This window comes from Diorhabda sublineata, chromosome 2 (assembly GCF_026230105.1).
Source record: "Diorhabda sublineata isolate icDioSubl1.1 chromosome 2, icDioSubl1.1, whole genome shotgun sequence".
NCBI classification, from domain to species: Eukaryota; Metazoa; Arthropoda; class Insecta; order Coleoptera; family Chrysomelidae; genus Diorhabda; species Diorhabda sublineata.
In genome coordinates, this window is record NC_079475.1 from 19,364,579 (window position 1) to 19,386,303 (window position 21,725).

General features: G+C 32.8%; 2 protein-coding genes across 2 annotated transcripts in view; both read left to right on the forward strand.

Annotated features, from left to right (window-relative positions):
• Positions 1-21,725, forward strand: part of LOC130440685 (protein crumbs) — an 84,075-nt gene that overhangs the window by 19,443 nt on the left and 42,907 nt on the right. Inside the window, exons 2-6 of the mRNA XM_056773958.1 lie at positions 8,361-8,510; positions 9,931-10,133; positions 12,533-12,728; positions 17,934-18,544; positions 20,424-20,763. Of these exons, the coding sequence (XP_056629936.1) occupies positions 8,361-8,510; positions 9,931-10,133; positions 12,533-12,728; positions 17,934-18,544; positions 20,424-20,763 (1,500 nt within the window). The remainder of the gene's footprint in view (positions 1-8,360; positions 8,511-9,930; positions 10,134-12,532; positions 12,729-17,933; positions 18,545-20,423; positions 20,764-21,725) is intronic.
• Positions 1,312-3,790, forward strand: LOC130440686 (sterol carrier protein 2). The gene has a single exon (XM_056773959.1). It carries the CDS (start codon positions 1,540-1,542, stop codon positions 3,154-3,156), a length of 1,617 nt encoding a protein of 538 aa, XP_056629937.1. The 5' UTR covers positions 1,312-1,539; the 3' UTR covers positions 3,157-3,790.

Here is a 21,725-nt window from a genome sequence, read left to right on the forward strand (position 1 = left end):
TGATATTAGAACCGTTCTTATTACAAGACAACGCCAACGAGCTGTGAAAATAATGTATATAAATTAGTCTAGATATTTGAGAAATGCATCAATATCTCTCCAAGGCTTTCGGAAAACTATTCAAAATTCGAAAATAAAGATTTTATCCACTTGTATTTAGAGAAAATTGTGTATAAGCGATTTCTCCTCACGGGAAGCATGTAGCGAACTCGGTTTCTTTGCATTTAACTCCTGTAAAGCTGTAGATGTGTCTAAACGAAAGGAATTTGGGGCGTTATAACGAAAAAATTGATCAAATCAACCAAAATGTATTTTTTTCATTACAAAGTTTTTTCTCTTGTACAAATTTCTATCCTCATCTTCCGGCGAGGTTTTAAATCCTAAGATAATATTCGCTAATTGCTAACGGTAAAAAAAAGCGTTATAACGTCTCGCGCCGAGAGTGCGACGACTTCTTCACTTGGTTATATTCAAATCCATTTTTCAATGTAAATCAAAAGTTTTCGACTACTTTTAAATATAATCACTGCTCTGGTATTTTAATGACGCTCTGGTAATTAGAAAGTAACTATCTCTAAAAACCCATACAGCGTAGATCATTAACGTAAACCTATATTTTAATCAGCTTTAAATGATTTAAATCGTACGTACAACGTACGTATAAAGCGAGTGAATGATTCTTTTATCTAGATATATAGTTAAGCACTGGATCGCCAAAAATTTTCAGTACAATCCTGTAAATTTAAAATGCATGTATAATGTCTTGCCTACCTTAAATTCTGGTCTTGAGTAACTATTTTAATTATATAATAGATAGAAACATCTTGATTATTTTAGTCTCTTCATTAATTAAAATCATTTTAATGAATATACAACATTAACAATCGATTACATCTTTTAAGAATAATGAATCTTCTAAATAGCATCATTGGTTTATAAATCGCAGCGTTGCCAAACTCTTTATATTATTGTCAGCATTAATAATATTTGGTTAATTGATTTCCTTATATATAATCAATTTTTGTAAATACATAACTAACTTTGATTTATCTATTTATATAACTAATTCAAATATAAATATAGTTATAAATTTTTTATCTCATACTTATTGAATGTATATGATTTGTTAAATAACTCAAATCAATCGTTGAAGCTGAAATGTATGCCAATAAAAGACTTAACTCAACGTATAACTGATATTATATTTTTGGTTTACAATTTTAATTCGTCTTAATCACTGACCTCATAAGGTATAAATTATTTTTTACGAAGTATATTTAGAAGAAGTGGCAACATCGTTTTTTTATGAGTGAAGTAATCGCTACACGTCAACAAACTAGTTTGGGGTTATAGGACAGGTTAGATTAGCTTTGTCAGAGATCGTCCAAAGTCGAAATTTCAATATTCGTTTTTAAGTGTGTTAGTACAACTTTCATTTTAGTATAATATACAGTTACGTTGCGGTAATTTACGCGAACGGCTATTCTCGATACAAATTTGCGATATAATCGGATATTTTTCTAGAAAAACACAGTAAAAATGGGTCGTGTATTTGTAATTGGTGTTGGTATGACGAAATTCGAAAAGCCTGGGAGAAGAAATGACGATTATCCAGAATGGGGTAAAGAAGCCATTATATCGGCACTTGATGATGCCAAGGTTAATATGAAAGAAGTGCAACTTGCAACCGCAGGATATGTATATGGTGATTCCACTTGTGGACAAAGAGTAGTTTATGAAGTAGGCATGAATGGTATTCCTATTTTCAATGTTAATAATAATTGTTCTACTGGTGCTAGTGCTTTAATGTTGGCGAAAGAATTGGTAGAATCTGGTAAATGTGATTGTGCGCTAGCTGTTGGTTTTGAGAAAATGGAAAGAGGTAGTCTTACTTCTAAATTCAATGATAGAACAAATCCCTTAGATAAACATGTTGAAGCTATGTCTGAAATGGCAGATATCGTCAATGCTCCAATGGCTGCCCAAATGTTTGGTAATGCAGCCATAGAACACATGAAGAAATATGGTACGAAACCAGAGCACTTAGCTAAAATTGCTTACAAGAACCATAAGCATTCTGTAAACAATCCAAAAAGTCAATTCCGAGATTTATATACGTTGGAACAAATTTTACAATCTCCCAAAGTTTATGGTCCATTAACTAAATTACAGTGTTGTCCAACTAGCGATGGTGCAGCAGCTGCCATTCTAGCATCCGAGAAATTTGTTAAAACCCATGGATTGGAATCAAAAGCAGTTGAAATTTTGGGTATGGAAATGGCTACAGACTTACCTTCCACATTTGGAGATAAAAGCTTAATGAAAGTGGTTGGTTATGATATGACGAAATTAGCAGCTGAACGTTTATTCCAAAAGACAAATAAGAGGCCTACTGATGTTCAAGTTGTTGAACTCCATGATTGTTTTTCAGCTAATGAACTTATTACATATGAAGCCCTTGGGCTTTGTCCTCCTGGTAAAGCCGCAGAACTGATAGACCGAGGGGATAATACATATGGAGGGAAATATGTAGTGAACCCTAGTGGGGGTTTGATTTCCAAAGGCCATCCACTTGGAGCTACAGGCTTAGCTCAATGTGCTGAACTCACTTGGCAGTTGAGAAATGAAGCTGGGCCCAGACAAGTTCAAGGAGCTAAACTTGCATTACAGCATAATATTGGTTTAGGAGGAGCAGTTGTGGTAGCGCTTTATCAATTAGGTTTCCCTCAAAATAAAACTACAGGTGCAACTGCTGCTCAAAATAATGATTTAATAGGAGGTGAAAACTTCCAAGCCTCACAATATTTAAAGATGCTTCAAATTGCTATGGATGAAGATGAAGATAATCTTATAGAAAAACATAGAGGTATATATGGGCTGAAAGTGGTGAAAAAAACTGGAGAAGTAGGATATTGGGTTATTAATGCTAAAGTAGGCAAAGGAAAAATTATTTTTAATGGAAAAGATAAGCCAGATGTTACTTTCATAGTAAAAGAAGAAGATGTATTGGATCTTTTGTCAGGAAAAATACAGCCACAACGAGCATTTTTCCAAGGAAAAGTTAAAATTCAAGGCAATCTGGGTGTCGCTATGAAGTTGATTGAGCTGCAAAAAACTGCAGCTGCTAAAATTGAAGCCCTTAGGGCTAAGCTATAAAATATTTATCGGTGGATGGCTAGCTAGCTATTAGTAATTCCTTTGAGTGCAAGTGATGGTGTCTAAAGGCTAGTGGATTAATGTTGTGCATAAACTGGGTAATATATTAAAAGTTTTCTGATATATTCTTTAGTAAAAATGAAATTGAATTCATTTTTAAATCTTTGTTGTTTAACAATTACAATATTATTTCTTCATAAATTACATTTAAAAGTGGAGTGTCAAATTTGTACAGTTGTTCATATTTTATTATGTGTAAACAATTAATCCTTTGTAAATGAACAATCATTTTGGAATCAGTTATGTTCAATAATCATTTAGTATAAATTTATTCAATTTAAATTTAAAAAAATGTATGCTCTTTAATTTTCAAATTATAAGTGAATTAATTTTCAACAACTTTGATTCAATTTTTTAACAGTTTGAAATTTCATGATACTTTGTATGGGACTTATTAATCATAGATGGAATTTTCTTAAACTGAAGTGGTTATGGATATATCTACCACTTTATTTATGATATGTTTATATATTATATTTAAATAAATTAAGGATAAGGGTTTTATGAATTATACACTTTTTATGGATATTGTTATAAATGTTATATTATTCTAATAAATTCATTTTTTCGTTAATTATTGTTTTTCAATATTTGCAATTTTCTAGTATAGAAGGTAAATGTGAAATATAATTTATTGAACTTGTGAATATGTATCATACAGTACTTAAATCTTTTGGAACTACAAATGTAATCATGAATCTAAATTAAAAATTTACTGATAATAATTATTCTATAACAGGAACAAAATGATTAGAAAAATATAAAAACCCACCCACACAAACGAGATATAGAAAAAAATCATCTGAGATACTTAGGGGTATTTTTTTTTATTTAGATATAGCAAGATTATCAAATGAGTTCTATATCTTGATTATAAGTAAAAGAAAATGAATTTTGCATTGTAATATTGAATGTTATAACGGTGTTGAGGTAAAATTCTTTAGAAATTAATCAAACTTTAATGACGCCTCTTTCATCAGCTGGATTTCAATGAAGATGGAAGAAAAACATGAAAATTCTTACCATTATATAAAATAGAATAGGACTGTTTTTATTTATGTAATTCTAATAGTGGGTATTTCTCCCTCTGCTATGGCGAAGGGCACTAACCCTGTCAGGCATGGTATAAATTAAATTCTGTACGTACTCCACCGGCATAGCATCCCATTCTTCTTGAAGAACAATTTGTACGAGGATATATTGAAAAATTCTTAACCTACTATAGAACCAAACAAAATTTCAATGTCTTAATTGGAAAATTTACCTCTTTTGAAGCTTGCAGTCCAATTTTTCATGGTCGCATATGAAGGACATTGATCACCAAATGTATTAAGCATATCTTTGTAAATCTGCTTACCTCTTACCCCTTAACACTCTAGGAGGACTTCCTCTATGTACCTCCGAGTAATCAGAGCCCTATTAATTATGAAAATCAGTTCAGTCCGGGCGTGGAAATTAACTCTACCCCAAACCATAATTGATCTTTCAAAAGGCAGTGATTCACGAATGGTACACTGAGCAAATCCTGGGCATCTCGACATTCTGTCTAGATAGTCTGAGTTGTATAGACCAAATCGAGACTCATCCGTAAATAAAACAGTTCCTCATTGCTCCAGAGTCCAATGAGAATACTGATCGGCAAATAATCGCCTTTCTCTTTGATGCCTTTCCAGGAGTTGGGGCCCTGTCGCGGGTCGCTTTAATACCATTTCATGTTCCCTCAGCTTCCGCCGCACTTTGTCTGCTCTTACACGTGTATTTCGAGCCACATCAAATCTTTTCCGAACCTCACGAGGTGTAAAATACCGACAGCGTAATAAATCGATCGTTTACTGCCGTTGTTGCCCTTGGTCGCTCACTGTCAGCCCTCCATCGCAGCTACCACTCTTCCGGAGACACCGGAGTGCATCGTGAATGGTAGACTTCGATACCCCAAGCGTTTCGACAATGTACCGTAAGCTCCGGCCTTCTCTGGCTAAGGAATCAGCTCCGGCTATGTCAACATTTGAATGAACCATTATCCTGGATCAAAATAAACAAAACATGTCTGTCTTAATCACAGAAAAGGCTTGGTTAATAAATTAAAGATGTTTAAATGTGCGATAAACCACTTATAGTTTAGAATGGGTCCGACAGGTAAATCAATTTCAAGACAAATGAATCAAATCTGAGTTTTATCTAATTGTTTACTAATCCTGAAGGGACTAGAATACGCACAAAAACAAACACATTGCTGAAAATTACCTTTTAATAAGAAAAATATGAAGTGTACTGTTTTTTTGCCGTTGAGTGTATATGCAATCAAACAAAACAAAATAAACTTAAGAGAAAGTGAGAAGTACGTTTCTTTGGCGAACAATTTTGAATGAAAGTACCAAATCCAATATCAGTCAAAAATTAATGAATGAAGTTGTTGTAATTTCAGCCGAAAAACAATATTCATTTCACAAAACCATTCAATTGACTTTAACCCAAAAAATATTGCAATGCTATTTGTGATTATTTAATAATTTTGCAAATAAATGTGGCAATTGCAATAATGCCAAAAAAAATAAATTGAAATATAATGAATACTTTTTTTTTTAATCAGAATACCAAAGATAAAACATTATCATCTGTCATTGAAGTTGCTTACTCAATAGTAATATCAAATGATATATAAAAATTCTAAAACAAAATATTTAAAATAGCGAATAATATAAATAAAGATAATATCGTTGAAAAATAAGTATCAACATGTTCCATTGGACTAAGTTCAAGTGGTACTTAAACTATAACCATGTAAAATAAATGACTAGGTCACGGTTCTTCTACCCAAACGAGTTTTTGAGTCAAATTTTGTTTTTTAGCCAAGATAGTTTTCTATAAGAGTAATAACATCAGTTCAACTTTTTTCCAACCTTTCAATGCCATAAAAACCTTAAAATATGTGGCAATGCATTCAGCAAACACCTGGCCAACACATACTAGTTGGAATATGGCGCTCAAGCTTCACAAACACCTGACCAACACATACTATTTGAGATATGGCGCTCAAGCTTCACAAAAACATCAAAGAAGATTGTGTCTGTTAAAGACAAGATATTACCGATTTGATTTGCTCAGACAATGTATTTATTCAGTGGCAATGTATCCAACTTCATATTTTAACGTAGACATTTCACTGTTTGAGTAAAATTGGTATTTTTTGGAAAACTTCGTGTGTAACTGAAATAATTTGATATATGATTGTGTTTTAGATTTTTAGAATATGCCAAACGTTTTTTTTTACTTAATCAATTAAAAAGATTTAAACATTTATGTGTTAAATGGGAGGACATTTCGTTTGTATATTTTTTCAATTCTTAAATTTAATAATATTTTCCTGAAAAAATCTTTCTGATTTGTCGTCTTGAATTTGTTAACTTGTTTGTTTGCAAAGAAAGTTGTTCAATTTTGAATCCAATTTCATTCGACATTGATAACCTCATATATAAATACATCACTTATTACATAAACAACAAATCCTCCACATATATAATGGCTTGCTAGTTTATTTTTTATTTTTAATTGATTATATTAATTAAAAGTATTAAGAAAAATATTTCAGCATTTCTTTGCACCAAACGGCACCAGCTTTTTTTGAGCGATTGTCAATTCATGCGGAAACGCCAACAAATCTTTTTGACAGTCAGATATTCATGCAATATTCAATGCATGAGAATAAAACTAAGTATACCTCAATCTCACGGTATGTCAAATGACGATCTTGCAATATTAGTTTACGCACACATCGATGATCTCTGGCACAACAGCCGATTTTGGACGACCTTCGCGAAATTCATCCTGTAGCGAAGTACGACCAAGACTTCATCACCAAAAGTCGAAGCGAGTTGATTGCTACACTGCTGTTGGTTCAATCGACGTTGAAAGTTATAAAAATTTTCGTACAACATTTTAGTTGTACGAAAATTTTTATTCAATAATAATTTAATTCTATTTTTTGACCAAGATGAATGTTTCAAGTATTTGTAAATAACTCAAATGGCACTCGTATGACAACACGTTCAGAGTACGTTAACGGGTTCAAAGGATAGGATTACCTAGAGAATAGTAATCACTTCGTTTTTAAGACGAAAATCGATCAAGATAGTATTATTTAAACGCCGCGGAATTGAAAATACTAAAAAAAGCCCACGACTCCCATGAGTTTTCCTTTACGAACGCAGTAAGAATTTTAGACAAGGTTCTCAGAGTAGTTAACAATAAAAGATTAACTTTCTAGAAACTTTCAGAATATTTGAATTTGTTCAAAAAATGTGTGGATGGCATCATCACAAAGAGTATTTATTGCCCTGCAGACAATTTGCTTTAATAATCATTATCTTGGTGATATCTTATTATATATCCGCGAAAAGGATCATAATCTGCCATATTGGTAGTGTAGATGTTTTCGTTAAAGACGCCTTTTGATGTTTTGATTAAAAATGTCAGGTAATTACCATGAAGAAAGAAATGGAGATTTTTTAAACTTTGTCCTTAGTTAAATATATCAGCGTCTTGGTGTTACATAATACACCGTATCAGGTATTTGAAAAAGTATCCGTTTATACCTTCGAAAGCTTATTAGAAGAAACAGGAGAATGATCTAGTAATACCGTAAAATAAGGTCACTTTCCAAAAATTTCACCTTCATTCTGAGGTGAGTTTGCTGATGCATTTCAAATATATTTGTATGCAATTTGACGAGTTTATAAGGGTCAATTTGCCATAAAAAAGGTATACTATTTACCTTCAGTCTCTGAAGACGATAAATTGGTTAGGTTAGGTTAGGTCGAAACGCGCGTCAGACAGTGTGTGAGTGTTGGTGTAGTGGTGCTGTAAACAGTGTTTTCAGTATGAATATCGCAAACGGTTCCAGAAATTGCAACTTAGGTAAATTATACTGAATACACTGTTTATACCAAGACTCACGATTACACTGTCTGATGCGCGTTTCGATAACCAAGTTATCGTCTTCAGAGACTGATGGTAAACAGTATACCTAATATATTTTTCCTTTATACCTACAGTTCCATTTTAGAACATTCGATCACTTTGGACTGTAATGTTCTTTGTCTTCTTTTATGATATAATTTAATTAATTTTTTTTAAATTTTTTTCAGTACTTGTGATTTTATTAAATAGTCATGAAGCTCTAAGTTTTGGACCCTCGCATCAACCTGAAGCATATTTTAACGGATCTTCCTACTTAAGACTGCAAACTATTATTTCGTTAAAGAAACAGACTGGTCTAAGTTTTCGAACTTGTTACGGTAAGCTCCACAAATTTTTAAATTTTGTACAAAAAATTTTCAATTTTCAAAACAGGTACGATAGATTCTACAATGTAGTAATTTATGAAATTACATTTTACGTTTTATCGCTAACACACCAGATCTTTTTCTTCACAATTGTATGTATAGATAACGCTTTTGTATACTTGAACTAGTGACACACCTTCTAAAATTTTCCTTGAAACATTAACAATTTTTGTAATTGAAAAATAAAGGGACAAAATTCTTTAACGTTGGAAAATACAAGGGCTGATCCCTTTGCTACGCCTCTAAGAAAATTATACGTTTTATCTAGATTTTCTGGAACGAGGAGTAGATGATGTCGGTGAAAAGTTTCAGGTAAGGCGGTTATAATTGATAGAAGTTATTGTCAATACCAAAAAATATTAGGGGAACAGTAAAGTAATGTATTGTCTGTGCAAGTGTCAAATACATTATGAGGTAATTGTGACATGTTTACTTCTAAATAATTGAATACTAGACCTTTTGTGCAATTGGGGTGAAATAACCAGCCATTTACCAGAAGAGCATATCCAACAGTATTTCGCGAAATAGAAGACAACGACATGCTGAGGGTAGAAGTGGACGCAAATCCATATTGGACAGTCAAGGAACTATCGATTCGACCATCCAAGAACATTTCAGCAGATTGGGAAAATAAGCAGATCAGGTGCTTGTATCCCCTTAATATGGTTTTTTGTTCAATATGACAATCCAAAACGCCAAAGTCAGAGGCTGCCTGTCACCGAACCACCAAGAAGCACGCGAAGTTTACATCCCAGAAAGGCGCTTCTGTATGTTTGGTGGCGTATACTCGGAATTGTTTATTTTGAATTTTTGTAACCTGGACAAACTGCAGATCTTTAGTGTGAACAACAACAAAAAAGACGTTTATTTGCAACACAACAATGCAATACTGCACTGCGCGAGACAAACTTTGGAAAAAATTAATGAATTAGATTTACTCAATTACCTTACTTTATTAATCGTTATCGGCCAGGTATTGAAAATTTGCACACGAAATAGCAAAATGTTGATAACGAATGTTATAACATTATTGATTAATAATGAAACCATGTTAAAATTTAACTATTCGAATTCAATATAATATAACGACTTTATACTTCAGTCCCCCTTTTAGAATTTAGAATTATTAATCCATGAACTCAATTGAATGAAAAAAAGAAACATACACCACGAATATATTTATGAATAGACCCAAATTCGATTAATAGATTATGTTTTTTTTTTCTTACAGTAACGAAAGAGATGTAAGTCAATATTTGTCAGAGCACATAGCCCAGAAAGAAGTTATTTTTTCTCATAATAACTATAATTATATTTCAGATTCAAATTGTAACTTATAATCAATATATTGTTTCATTATTTTTATTTCTAGGAGGAAATTTATTCTCACAACAACTAAACGATGATCTGATCGAACTTTCAGTAAATTCAGAGGAAATTGAATTTATAGCCAAAACTGGAGGCAAGAAATACGAACATAAAATCAGTGGACATTTTTTAGACAATAAATGGCATACAGTTTATCTACAATATATATCTGGTAATTTAACTATTGATGTAGACGGGGAATCACAAGTAAGTCGAATTAATTCTAGAGCTTCTATCTCAACTTATGTATAATCAACAAGTTGTTGTGCTCAAGTGTTGCGACTCTCTAGATGATAAAAATTGGCATTGGGATATCAGTCATCTCCTGTAGGTCCTCAAGGAGTAATTATTCTTTGAATTACACTACTATGAATTAACTGAATTCATAGCGAAAAATAAGGTGTCTTTCTTAAAAGTATTGGCTCCAATCAATGCTTGTACAGAATAACCTATATCAAGTCTAGCAGCTAAACACTGTAATGAGGCTGTTCTGAATGTTCAACAACTACTTATTTGAGTTTATTACCGACCATAAGAGCTGCTAACCTTCAAAATTCCTCTTGAATTTTTTTGTATGTAATTATGTGAGTAATTCGAGCGGTACCTGCCGTGTGGAGATGCCTGTGGATATTGATTTTGAACTTCTGTAGATTGTATTGTTCGGGAAAGACATGCCAAGTTTTGAGCGTCTGCATCATAGGTCATTGACGTTGGTGAATAGGCCTACCGGCTGCTCTTCTCCGGCGTGTCCACGTGGGCATGAGGAGGAGGGTCGGTGCCAAAGGCAGCTCATTTTTATTGGCTTAATCCAAGACGGAAGCAATCGTGCAGAGGAATTAGTGGTACTTGTGTCCTAATCAGGAAATTCCAAGAGCAGGAACCATGACAAATCTTCCTATTCCCCTAGAGGGCTCTGGTGCTTGTGACACGGCCCGGCTCAAATACCACAAGAAGGACCTCCAAATCTCCTCCAATCAGGGTTTTGAATCCGCTGGTTTTACGCTCATCGAACAACGAATTGCTCCAGAATAATTAAAACTACTCACAGTATGGCCCGTTGCTAGCTACGCGAATTTGAAGAGATGATCGTAACTGCAGCTAACTGTGAGTCGATCGGGACTACCTGATATCGGCTTTGTGGAAGAATATCTGCTAGATTTCATCCATTCAGCCACCGCAGTTTCCCCTTTTCGGTTGGATAGAAATTATATTCCGTTTCGCAGAGGTTTCAAGCCAAAGCCACTAATCAGCTTTGGTAGACAGTCACTGTTTACTAATTTGATGACCTATATTGATAATAGACCAGTCGGTGAAGGCTATTTTTCACCCAAAGAATAAGCTATAAATTTCTCATTATTTCAGTCTGTGATGAAGGTAGAAGAAAATAAAAAAAAAACCTTGTAGGGTAACTTTTTTTCGATAAAAAAGGTACCTAGCTCATTTTATGTAAAAGCTATAGTTTTCTTGGAAAAAATCGTAAACCTATCGTCGTCTTTCTAAGGCAAACAAGCTTATACGAGGTTTAGCTATTAAAAACGAGACTGATACGAAAAGGGGTTTTATTATGAAAATTAATCTACATTCGAATGCTCCCCTTCAATATACTCCTTTCTCCTCGCCACACGCCTTTCCATACGTTTTTCCCATTGATCGAAGCAGTGCTGGAAGTCTTCTTTGGTGAGTGCCTTTAGGAGTTCTTCCGTTTTTTGCTTTACCGCTTCCATCGACTCAAATTGTGTCTCTTTCAAAGCAGATTTAATCTTCGGAAACAAAAAAAGTTGTACGGTGCCAAATCTGGTGAGGACGGCGGATGTTCGAGCACTGGAGTGCGCCTACTGGCCAAATACTGCTTCAAAGATAGCGTGTTATGGGCAGGTGCGTTGTCCTGGTGCAAAATCCACGAGTTGTTCTTCCACTCGGGCCGTTTTTTACCAACTCGTTCTCGCAGTGTTGCCAAAACTGACACATAGTAAGACTGGTTTACAGTCTGACCGTTTGGAACCCGTTCAGTCATCACGATACCATTAATGTTGAAAAAAACGATCAAATTGCCTTGAATTTTTATTTGCTCTCTCGTCCCTCACTAAAGCGCTTACACCACTCAAAAACACGCGTTCGAGATAGAGAATTGTGCCCATAGGCCCCTTGTAACAATTTATAGCACTCGGTCGGAGTTTATTTCAAGTTAACGAGAAATTCGATACGTTGCTCCTGTTTTTTGTCACACATGGTTTTCGGCACGAGAAAAAAACACGTTAGTTTCAAACCGCTACTGCACAAATACGGAAATTTGTTTTAGGGCGTGCATAAACAAGATATCTAGATACCCAACGAACTACTCGTTTTTTACCCCACATGTAGGTGCGCAGTCTCGTTATTTAAAAGCCAGACCTCGTAAAAACCTCCTATTGACACCAAAATTATCAGTGTCAATTGAATCATTCATAAAATTACTTTCGTAGAAATGAATATTTCTGTTTGTTTAAGCAAAAAATTTTAAATTTGGGACGAAAATCGAATTTTCCGAAAAATTATCAAATGTATTTTTTTATTTTTTATTTAAATAAGTCCAGCAATTGGGCTATAATATTATTTTATACTTTTAGCTAATTGCGAATTCAAGTTACCAAAATGAACTTTTGGTAAGTCCTGGTCTCTACAACGAAGGCGCTGCAGTACTTCTCATAGGGAAACAGTTCAATGGTTGCCTTCTAGAAGGACCAACAGTCGTTTTTGATCCTTCTCTCGTGAAATCTAATCATAATGTCGCTTTTAAAACATGCCCCATACCGCATGATTCTTGTAAGTATCGAACATATTTTTATAATTGGTACAGGGATATGTTTATTTTGATTTTTTTTTGGTTAGGTTAGTTAATTATAAAAAATGTTTATTGTGGTAAGGGTAGATTGAGTTATTTTAGAATTCTCAACTATCTCACACTCTTACATACTTACAAGGCGTTCAAAAACATGTATAGAAACAAGTATAGAACTGCTCTATACTAAATAATAGTGGAGATTTGATTATTCTCTTATTATTTAAAAAAAAAAAAAATAACAGAAGTCACTAAATTCTCGGAAAAACATATTTTTTAAATAAGAAACTCATTTAAACAATATCACACATGTGTTGAAAAGTATTTCATACAAAATATTTTTTACTTTAATAATAGTAGAGATGACAAAAACGAAAAGAATGGTTATGAAATATTTTATAACTAAAGAACAAAATAATAACCAATAGAACAATAATTTTTTTATAACCATATTAGATACCTAATAAGAACTTTTTTTTGTAAATCATATTGTCTACTTCTTCAGTCTTCTTAAATTTGGCTTTTTGCTTTTCGGCACCCAGCCAGATTCATATTATATTCGCGTATTCCTTCTATCGTTCGAGAACAACAACATGTGTGAAATAAGCTACTTTCTCAGGTAAAAATGAGTGCGCCATCAATCATTTTCATAAGTGGTCGTAGAAAAAATGATTTATTAAATTTTACGACTCTCCCCATATCATGTGAATACAGAGTACTTTTAGGGGCCGAGTGAGGGTAATTAAGACATTGTTTTCGTCAATTATTTGAAGAAATCGTTTCATAACTTGTTTATTATATTTTTCTCCAATTAAAATCCAAGGTAAACATGGTTTAGGGTGATCGACACATTTCTATAGTTCATGAAGTACCTAGATAATAATATAAATTAATGGAAAAATATGTCAGAACAAGTTTTCAACATGTCCTTTCTTTTATTGAATACATAATTAACTTTCGTTAACTGTATATGGGATAGGATAGATGGTAACATTAAATTAAATCTCAAAATACAAGGATAGTTCCAGAAGTACCTGGCCCAACATACTCACAATAACACATAAATTACTCTGAGTGTCCACACTATGCCTCCAGACTTCATCAGCTTTATACCAAATGTTTCTTATGTTTCCAATGACTAAACCATTTTAAGTATTTCTATGTGCGAGGATAGTCCCGAAAATACATGGCCATAGCCATTAACTGTCGTCATCTCCTCTTCATAATTGGAAAATCTTTGATTACTAAGCCATTTTTTGGGGCTAAATCTGGCGAATAGGGTGAATGAGGTAGCAATTCAAACCTTAATTCATTAGTTTTCTCCATTGCAATAACTGATGTGTGAACTAATGCATTGTCTTGATGAAACGACACTTTCTTCTTATCCAAATGCGGCCGTTTTTGCTTGATTTCCTCGCTTAAACGTTGCAATAATGTCGCATAATACTCGCCATTGATAGTTTTTCCTTTTTCAAAATAGTCAATGAAAATAATCCCACACGCATCCCAAAAAAACCGACGCAACGCCGTGACCTTGTTTGCTGATGGAACGATCTTTGTCTTCTTTCGAGCCGGTTCTCCTTTTTCAGTCCATTGTTTTGATTGTTCTTTTGTTTCGGGTGTGAAGTGATTAACTACGTTTCATCCATTGTTATGAAACGGCGCAAAAATTTGGCTTTATTTCTGTGAAACATTGTCAAACACTCTATTTGCTCCATTATGAGCAAACGCGGTTGACTTTCTTCACATTTCTGGACTCGTCACCTCATTTGGTTTATTCGTGGAACTTGAAACTTATGCTGTGATTGTGTATTTTCTAATCAGTGATGCCAACCGGTTAATATTTCTTCCTCCAACCATTTTAAAATCTCCTAAATTTACACTAAGGTACCCTAAGTTTTCTTTTGTAATATTCTATTGTTCAAAGTAATAACTTTAATAAATGAAAAGTCTAATTGAATATTTTTAATAAATTAACTTACTTGTTTATTTTAATTATAATGAAATAGGTTTAAATAACAAAGTTCTATTAAAATGTCACATAGGATGATAGAAAAAGTTAACTTGTTCATTGCCATAAGTTAGTGAAATCTTTGAAGAAATAAATACATAAAATGAATACATGTATAACTATTAGTATAATACCACCAAGTTAATAAAACAAACGATAGAGGGCGACAATCTACTCTAAGTTTGTTTTTCTGTTGTCTAACTTGTGTATTCTGGTCTAAAAGACTAAATTTTAGGCATCTTTGAAACTAACGTAAAAAAAATAAAAAACATTTTTATTATCGATTTTTTTAAATGATGTTTATTGAGTTTTTGAGAAATAAAAAAAATGGTAAAAAAATCAGAATTTCAATAACTAACAGGCTGGTAAAGTTGAGGCTACAAAAAACGGTTCACCCTGGTTGGCATGATTCGAGTCCTTGTAGTGATCTGAAACAAAAAAATTGAAAAATTCCTAATCTGTAAAGATGTCGCTATAGTATTGACCTTGGCAAAAAAATCACAATATGGCGTCGACATGAAATATCCATTTGAAATTTTGTAAAATCCAAGGCAGGCGCGATAGAGAGAGATATATAAAAGAGATTTCCACCAAATTTGGAAGGAATCGGTCGGGTAGAACTAGAATAGAGAAACAATACCAGTAGAGTAACTCGTTCCACTCGACCTACGTCACAAAATCGACTGTATCTTCGGAAATAATGCGAATTTTTATAAATCCATTTAAGGACAGATTCTTAAGGGTCTAAGCTTTGAAAATATGAAACGATTTTTTTCAAATTTCTAGATCAGAATACCTCCTTAAAGAAGTTATTTATTTTCTCCCTAAAACTTTTTACTCCCTCAAAAAATCCTCTCATTTAAATATTTATCTCTAAATTTGGGGAAAAATCTTCAAGTTGGCATTACTGTTCTAATAGAGTGGTATTTTTCAAGCAAATACCGCCATCTCAAGGTCAGTATAAACTTCAAAACAAAACGGTTTGGCAGATGTTTGGAAAAATAATTCTCTTATTTCACCCCATCAAAGTATTGTAATGTTTTTCTTATTTATTTGTACGATTTCTATTCGTGAGATTTATTATTAAATATGTCTCTTACGTTCTTGATTTATTTAAATACGATACACTACACTTAACTAACTTATAATAATTCGCGTATCACTTAACTAATTTAAATAATTTATTTAAATTCTTCGATTACTTTCTATTTCGGTCTGTTCACTATGACTATTTATTAGAAACTAAACTAACTGCGTTTATTTATATACTTAGTAAAATTCTAGAAAGTTATAGAACAAAAACAATTATCTCTTCAGTGTACTGGTACTTCATTTAGTGAGGAATTTATTAATTGTTTAAAGTAGAGTGATAAAAGTAAGGAACTGACAAAAAACAGAGAAAGTAATTGAGTAATAATTAAATCATACCATTGCTGCTTACTTATTAAAAGTACGACGATTTCAATGAAATAACCTTTTGTTTTTCTCACTTTACTTAAAAGAATGCATGATCAAAATGTAAACAGCCCATTAAATAAATGAATCTTTCAATTTTACAGGAGACAAAGTAACCTCTAATCCTCATATTCTGCAGTATAAGACAGATCTTATTTAAAGAAATCAATATGCATTGCATTAAAACTTGTATTTATAAGGGCTTTTCGGAAACTATGATCCTGATCTCAACAGAACCTATCGTTCAAATTTCTGTACAAATTTCAAATTATCAACATGATCTACAAGAACTTCTAATTTTTATTATTTTTTTGTGTCGTAATTCTTTCATGATAATCATTTAGTTATATAATAGATTCTAGATGCTTAATAATTGTTATTGAGCAGTTATTAATGATTTATCCATTCACACGGATTTTGTATCACGAATCAATAGTTTTTAAGTTTAAAAAACCATAAATAAATAAAACTATCCGTCAGCTTATCGAATTTACCCACTGGGTAAAAAAGATCATATCATATGACTTTGACCCATTTACCTTGATCAGTTTCCAAAAATTAAGATCGAGATAAGATCAACTCTATTATAGTTTCTGAAAAGTCTTATAGTTGGATATAAGGTTATAGATAAATCTTCCTCTGTTTATGATTGTTAAACTTAACATAGTTACAGTAGAATTTACAAAAATGATTTTTCTTAAAACTTGCCGAGTTACTCAAATTCTTCTTCGGGTTACAATTTATAAAATTTTCATTTCCGTTTTTAAATAATAAACCAACAAACAATAACGAAAAAACAAATGGGTAATCAGGAATCACACTGTAAAAAAATACATTTATTCATCATGGAGTAAATTATTATAAAATGAATGGCAGTCTGCTAGTAATACCAGTTTCAATTCATGTAAATTTTCAAATCTTGTAATTGATATTGAATTAAATTGGTTGTAGACAACCCCTTCAGAATTGGGTCTTTGTGGAAAATCCCCATTCCTCATGTAAGTTTGTCTCGAACTTAATAGTAGACTAGCACTATGACATGCTTTATTTGAATGTTTTCTGCCTCGATAAGGATTCGTGCAAGTATCCTTTGTAGCAACTATATAATTAATTGGCGGATGTATCTCCCTATTTTTTAGTTTTCAAACTTCTACACTGTAAACAGATTCACTCCATCTAAATGTGCCCTAGCTTTAGATATTTTGATAATTCCATATTTTTTGGATAATTTTAGAAGGCACTAGAGGTTTTAACATGTACAACCATCTGAAATAATTACAATGAGTTTCTCTTTTTCCCTGAGGAAAAACAATGATGCAAAAAGGTTTACAGTTAAATCTTACATGTAATGAGGAAAAGTTGACAAGAAGATTGGTGAAAAATCAACTTTGGTATTATTTCTACTGTTTAGATAGAATATATTGGCAGAAAATTTTTTGTAGTAAATAGTCCCTATATTAGAAAATATTTCCATTTCCCAACACAAGCGAAAAGTTTGATTTACATCTAACTACATTAAAACCCCATACTCTCAAAAATGGTAGTTAGGAGACATTGATACTTCGTTGTCGATATGTATAATTGATTAAATTAGACTCATATGTACTGTTTGTGGTTTTTCAATAAAGTAAAAAACAGGTTTTTTCCTTTTTTTCTCATTTTCTTCTATGTTATTTAATTTTCTGTATTATCTAATAACAAATAATGTCTTTTGTTTTTGTAGGTGTGCCAATAGGCTCGGATTATTGTGGAACGGAGCCTTGCATGCGACATGGAACCTGCCTGAATAAACAAGATACTTACACTTGCAATTGTAATCCTCGATATTCGGGAAAAAATTGTGAAATTGATTTGGGTAATCCCTGTGACAGAATACCGCCGATATGCAAAAATAACGCCAACTGTACGTCTGATCCTTCCGGGGATTTTACGTGTATTTGTAATCCTGGTTACACAGGAAAACGTTGTGAAACCAAACTGAAGATGCACCCTATGTGCAAAGATAAAACTTGTTTGAATGGCGGTATATGTGACGTCCATCCCGTTACTCAAGAATTGTTTTGCCGATGCAAACCGGGTTTTAAAGGAGAAAATTGTGAAATCAATGAAGATGAATGCTTATCCAACCCTTGTCGTAACGGTGGTCTTTGCATCGATGGATATAATAATTTCAAATGCAATTGTAGTCAAACAGGATATGAAGGAAAAATTTGCGACGAAGATGTGAATGAATGTTTAAACAATCCTTGTTTCAACCAAGGGATTTGTTTCAACACATATGGCTCATATTTGTGCCAGTGTATACCAGGATTTGCAGGAAAAAATTGTAGAATGGTGCGTTTACATGTTTTGTCTAAAAAATCATTGATAATTAAAAAAGTATTTCCCAATAGTCAACATGAAATAATTGATAGTTCTCTCTATGAACTTGTGCAGAGAGTTGCGAATTTCACATGTTTGTGTAATAAAATCCATCCTGATTGGATGAACTATTAAGTAATATAATCAGTGAACATGCTTTCATTTCCTAGTAGTGCGAAACAAATAACTTTTTCATTAGTTCATTGAGCTGAATATTTCATGTAGGTTGTTGAAATACTATTTTCGACACTACTTTCATAATATGTAATGTTTTGGTACAAATATGATAAGCCACCCCACAACGATCATCATGAAACTCTATATATAGACTATTGATATTACGAGAAATCGATTTATCATATCAATTTTATGCGGCTAACAGATATCGAACCATGGATAACTTAGTTCAATAGATCTCATCAAGATCTATCTGTGTGTGAAAAGTCATGATTATTGACGCATGCGCAGAAGAGTTTCTGTGGGAAAAGTATGCAAATGCATTATTTTCAGGAAAAATCAATAGATAAAATGAAAATTCAGTAATTTTTCTAAGGTTAGATTAATTTTCATACAAGTTATTTTCAATTGATTTTTCAGCTCTTCTAATACTTTTTTGTTTTTTCATTTTCTTCTTTTGTATTTTTTTATTTCATCTCTACAGCGTTTCTGTTCGGCTCTTAGCTCTATGATTTCTTGTTTCAATGCTATCATGTCATTTTTATTTTGTTTTTCTTTGATATCTTTCAAATTCGCTGCCAATTGGGTCAACATTTCCATCATATTCTTCATCATTTCTGTTACTGCATTTGTACCGACTTCTTTTTTGGGGTTCTTGGTGTCTTTTTAGTGAAGCCAACAATATCATTAACCTTTTTTTTTTCTTTTGTTATCGTTGGTTAGGTTAGGCTTCTGAGTCTGACATACCTAGGAACTACAACAATTTTCTACCTAATCCGGTCCAGTTCTTTGTTCGTACCTGTGTTCACACTCGGATCGTCGGATATGGTTGTTCACTAAGAAATATAATTATTTTCCTCGTTATCACCAAGATTTTGGGTTTAGTATCGGAGGGGTTTGTACTCAGTTTCGCATTCTTTGGCGCCGCAACCGAAATCCATCTCCATCCCTCAAATTATACCAAACCAAAACTTAATGTAATCATTGCATAGATTAAGTGCCTAGATATACACCGTTAGTGGAGAATAGTTCTAGCCAATAAATAAATCCCCAGATGTCTCTAGCATCAGTGATGTTGATATTTTATTCTAGTTTCTAACCAGTTTCTCCTTTTCTATATAGTTCAGGGGTCTCCCATTCGATTTAATTTTCCACCATTGTATGTCCTTATGAGTATCTACGAGTATATATTCTTTCAAAACATTTATATTATATTATTTACATTATATTATACATAAATATTTTTTATAAATTTATTCTTGTAAATCTATCTAACTTTCACATTTCAGAAACTAAAATAGACACAGATAAAAATAATAAACTATACCACGCAAAATTATTGGAATATGATTTTTTTTAAAGATGTTGTTCTTCCAAAGTCAGTTTAATTAGATTATTTATCAATTACTTTGTAATTCATACCCAAGCCCTAACTACAATTTAACAGCAAACAGTTATTGGTCCAATCATTTCTAGTATTTTTTGAATAAAACATCTTCAAGAACTTTCCTTTAGTCTCCTTCATGGAACTTTACAAGGAGAAACAAATAGGCGTTACTTAAAAATATATGAACGGTATATACTAGGGAGTCTTCAATCTATGATGTAATAGTTGTAGTGCTAATATTTCATTTGATTTATAATTGTTATTAATTACTCTTTTAATTTTTTGAAGGCAGTCGATGAGTGTCTTTCAAAGCCGTGCTTAAATAACGGATTGTGTATCAGCCATGGGGGTAAATACGAATGTCGTTGCGTTAATGGTTACTTGGGAGATAACTGTGAGATCGAACCAGGCGGAAATCTACGTCAATGCGAACAAAATACTTGTCCCTATTATGCAGAATGTAGAGAAATAGGCAGTGCTTCAATGTGTGTTTGCAAACCAGAAAACCCTGGAGAATATCCAGATTGCAATACATCTTCCGCATGCTCCAGAAACCCATGTTTGAATGGAGGTACTTGTACACCTTATAAAGGATCTTTCAATTGTACATGTCCCAATGGCTTCACTGGTAAGTTATTATGAAAAAATCAATCAATATTTGTTGTAAATACCTTTGGGTACAAATGAATTACATTTAATGTCGATAGTCAGTAGAACCTTGATAACTTAAACCTCGTAATAATCTATATAAATTCATAAAATGTTGTGCTTCCTTCTCAACGGAGTCCAAAACCTCTTTTACTTGAAATACGAACCCCCCATAACTTCGCAGTAAGACAAAGTTGTAACGACGATGACCTTTGAAACTTCAATCATCTATCATGATTTTGAATGAATTTGCAACCAAAAAGATCTCCTGGTAAGTATCAGTAGCTTTTAGACTTGGTTCCGGAAACAACTCTGTGAAAAGTGGTATTCATATTAAAAAATGAAGCTGAATTATTGAAGAAGCAAGAATCGGAAAAAAGTCTTCTATGTAGAAGACGAAGAATTGCTAAATGTAGTAATACAGAGGATGACAGGATGACGTTGTCTCTTTATTTAAGAATGAAGATAAAATTGATGTAAAAAGTTTGTTTGAAACAAAAAAAAAAATACTGACTTTCTAATGTAGAATAAAATAAACTTCAATAAATGTACCTTTAAATGTAAAATAAAGTATGATGTACTCGCACATTTTGAGATTTCAAAGTTTCATTTGCATTAAACGAAGCATGTCTATATAAGTCCTAGTGAGTAAACACCTTTTTCTTCTTCTTTCTTTAACCGGCAATACGATCCTTTGAAAATCAGAGCCTTCTCAACAATCGACTGCCAATTTTTTCTGTCCTGAGCATTGGTGCCTTCAACGTCTAACTCCTAGCGGGATTAGAGCCACTTCAACGTCCTCCAACCAGCGAAGCCGTGGTTTCCCTCAGTCGCCGTCCTCCAAGAACTCCATACATGGATCTGAACTGGTATCGATAAGAAGGTATCTTCGCCACGTGTTCCGGCCAACTTATATGCGCGCCCCTGGATGAACGCCATCAA

What these genes read in the sequence shown, in the direction of transcription:
- LOC130440686 (XM_056773959.1), top strand. Translation starts at nt 1,540, where the DNA reads ATGGGTCGTGTATTTGTAATTGGTGTTGGTATGACGAAATTCGAAAAG.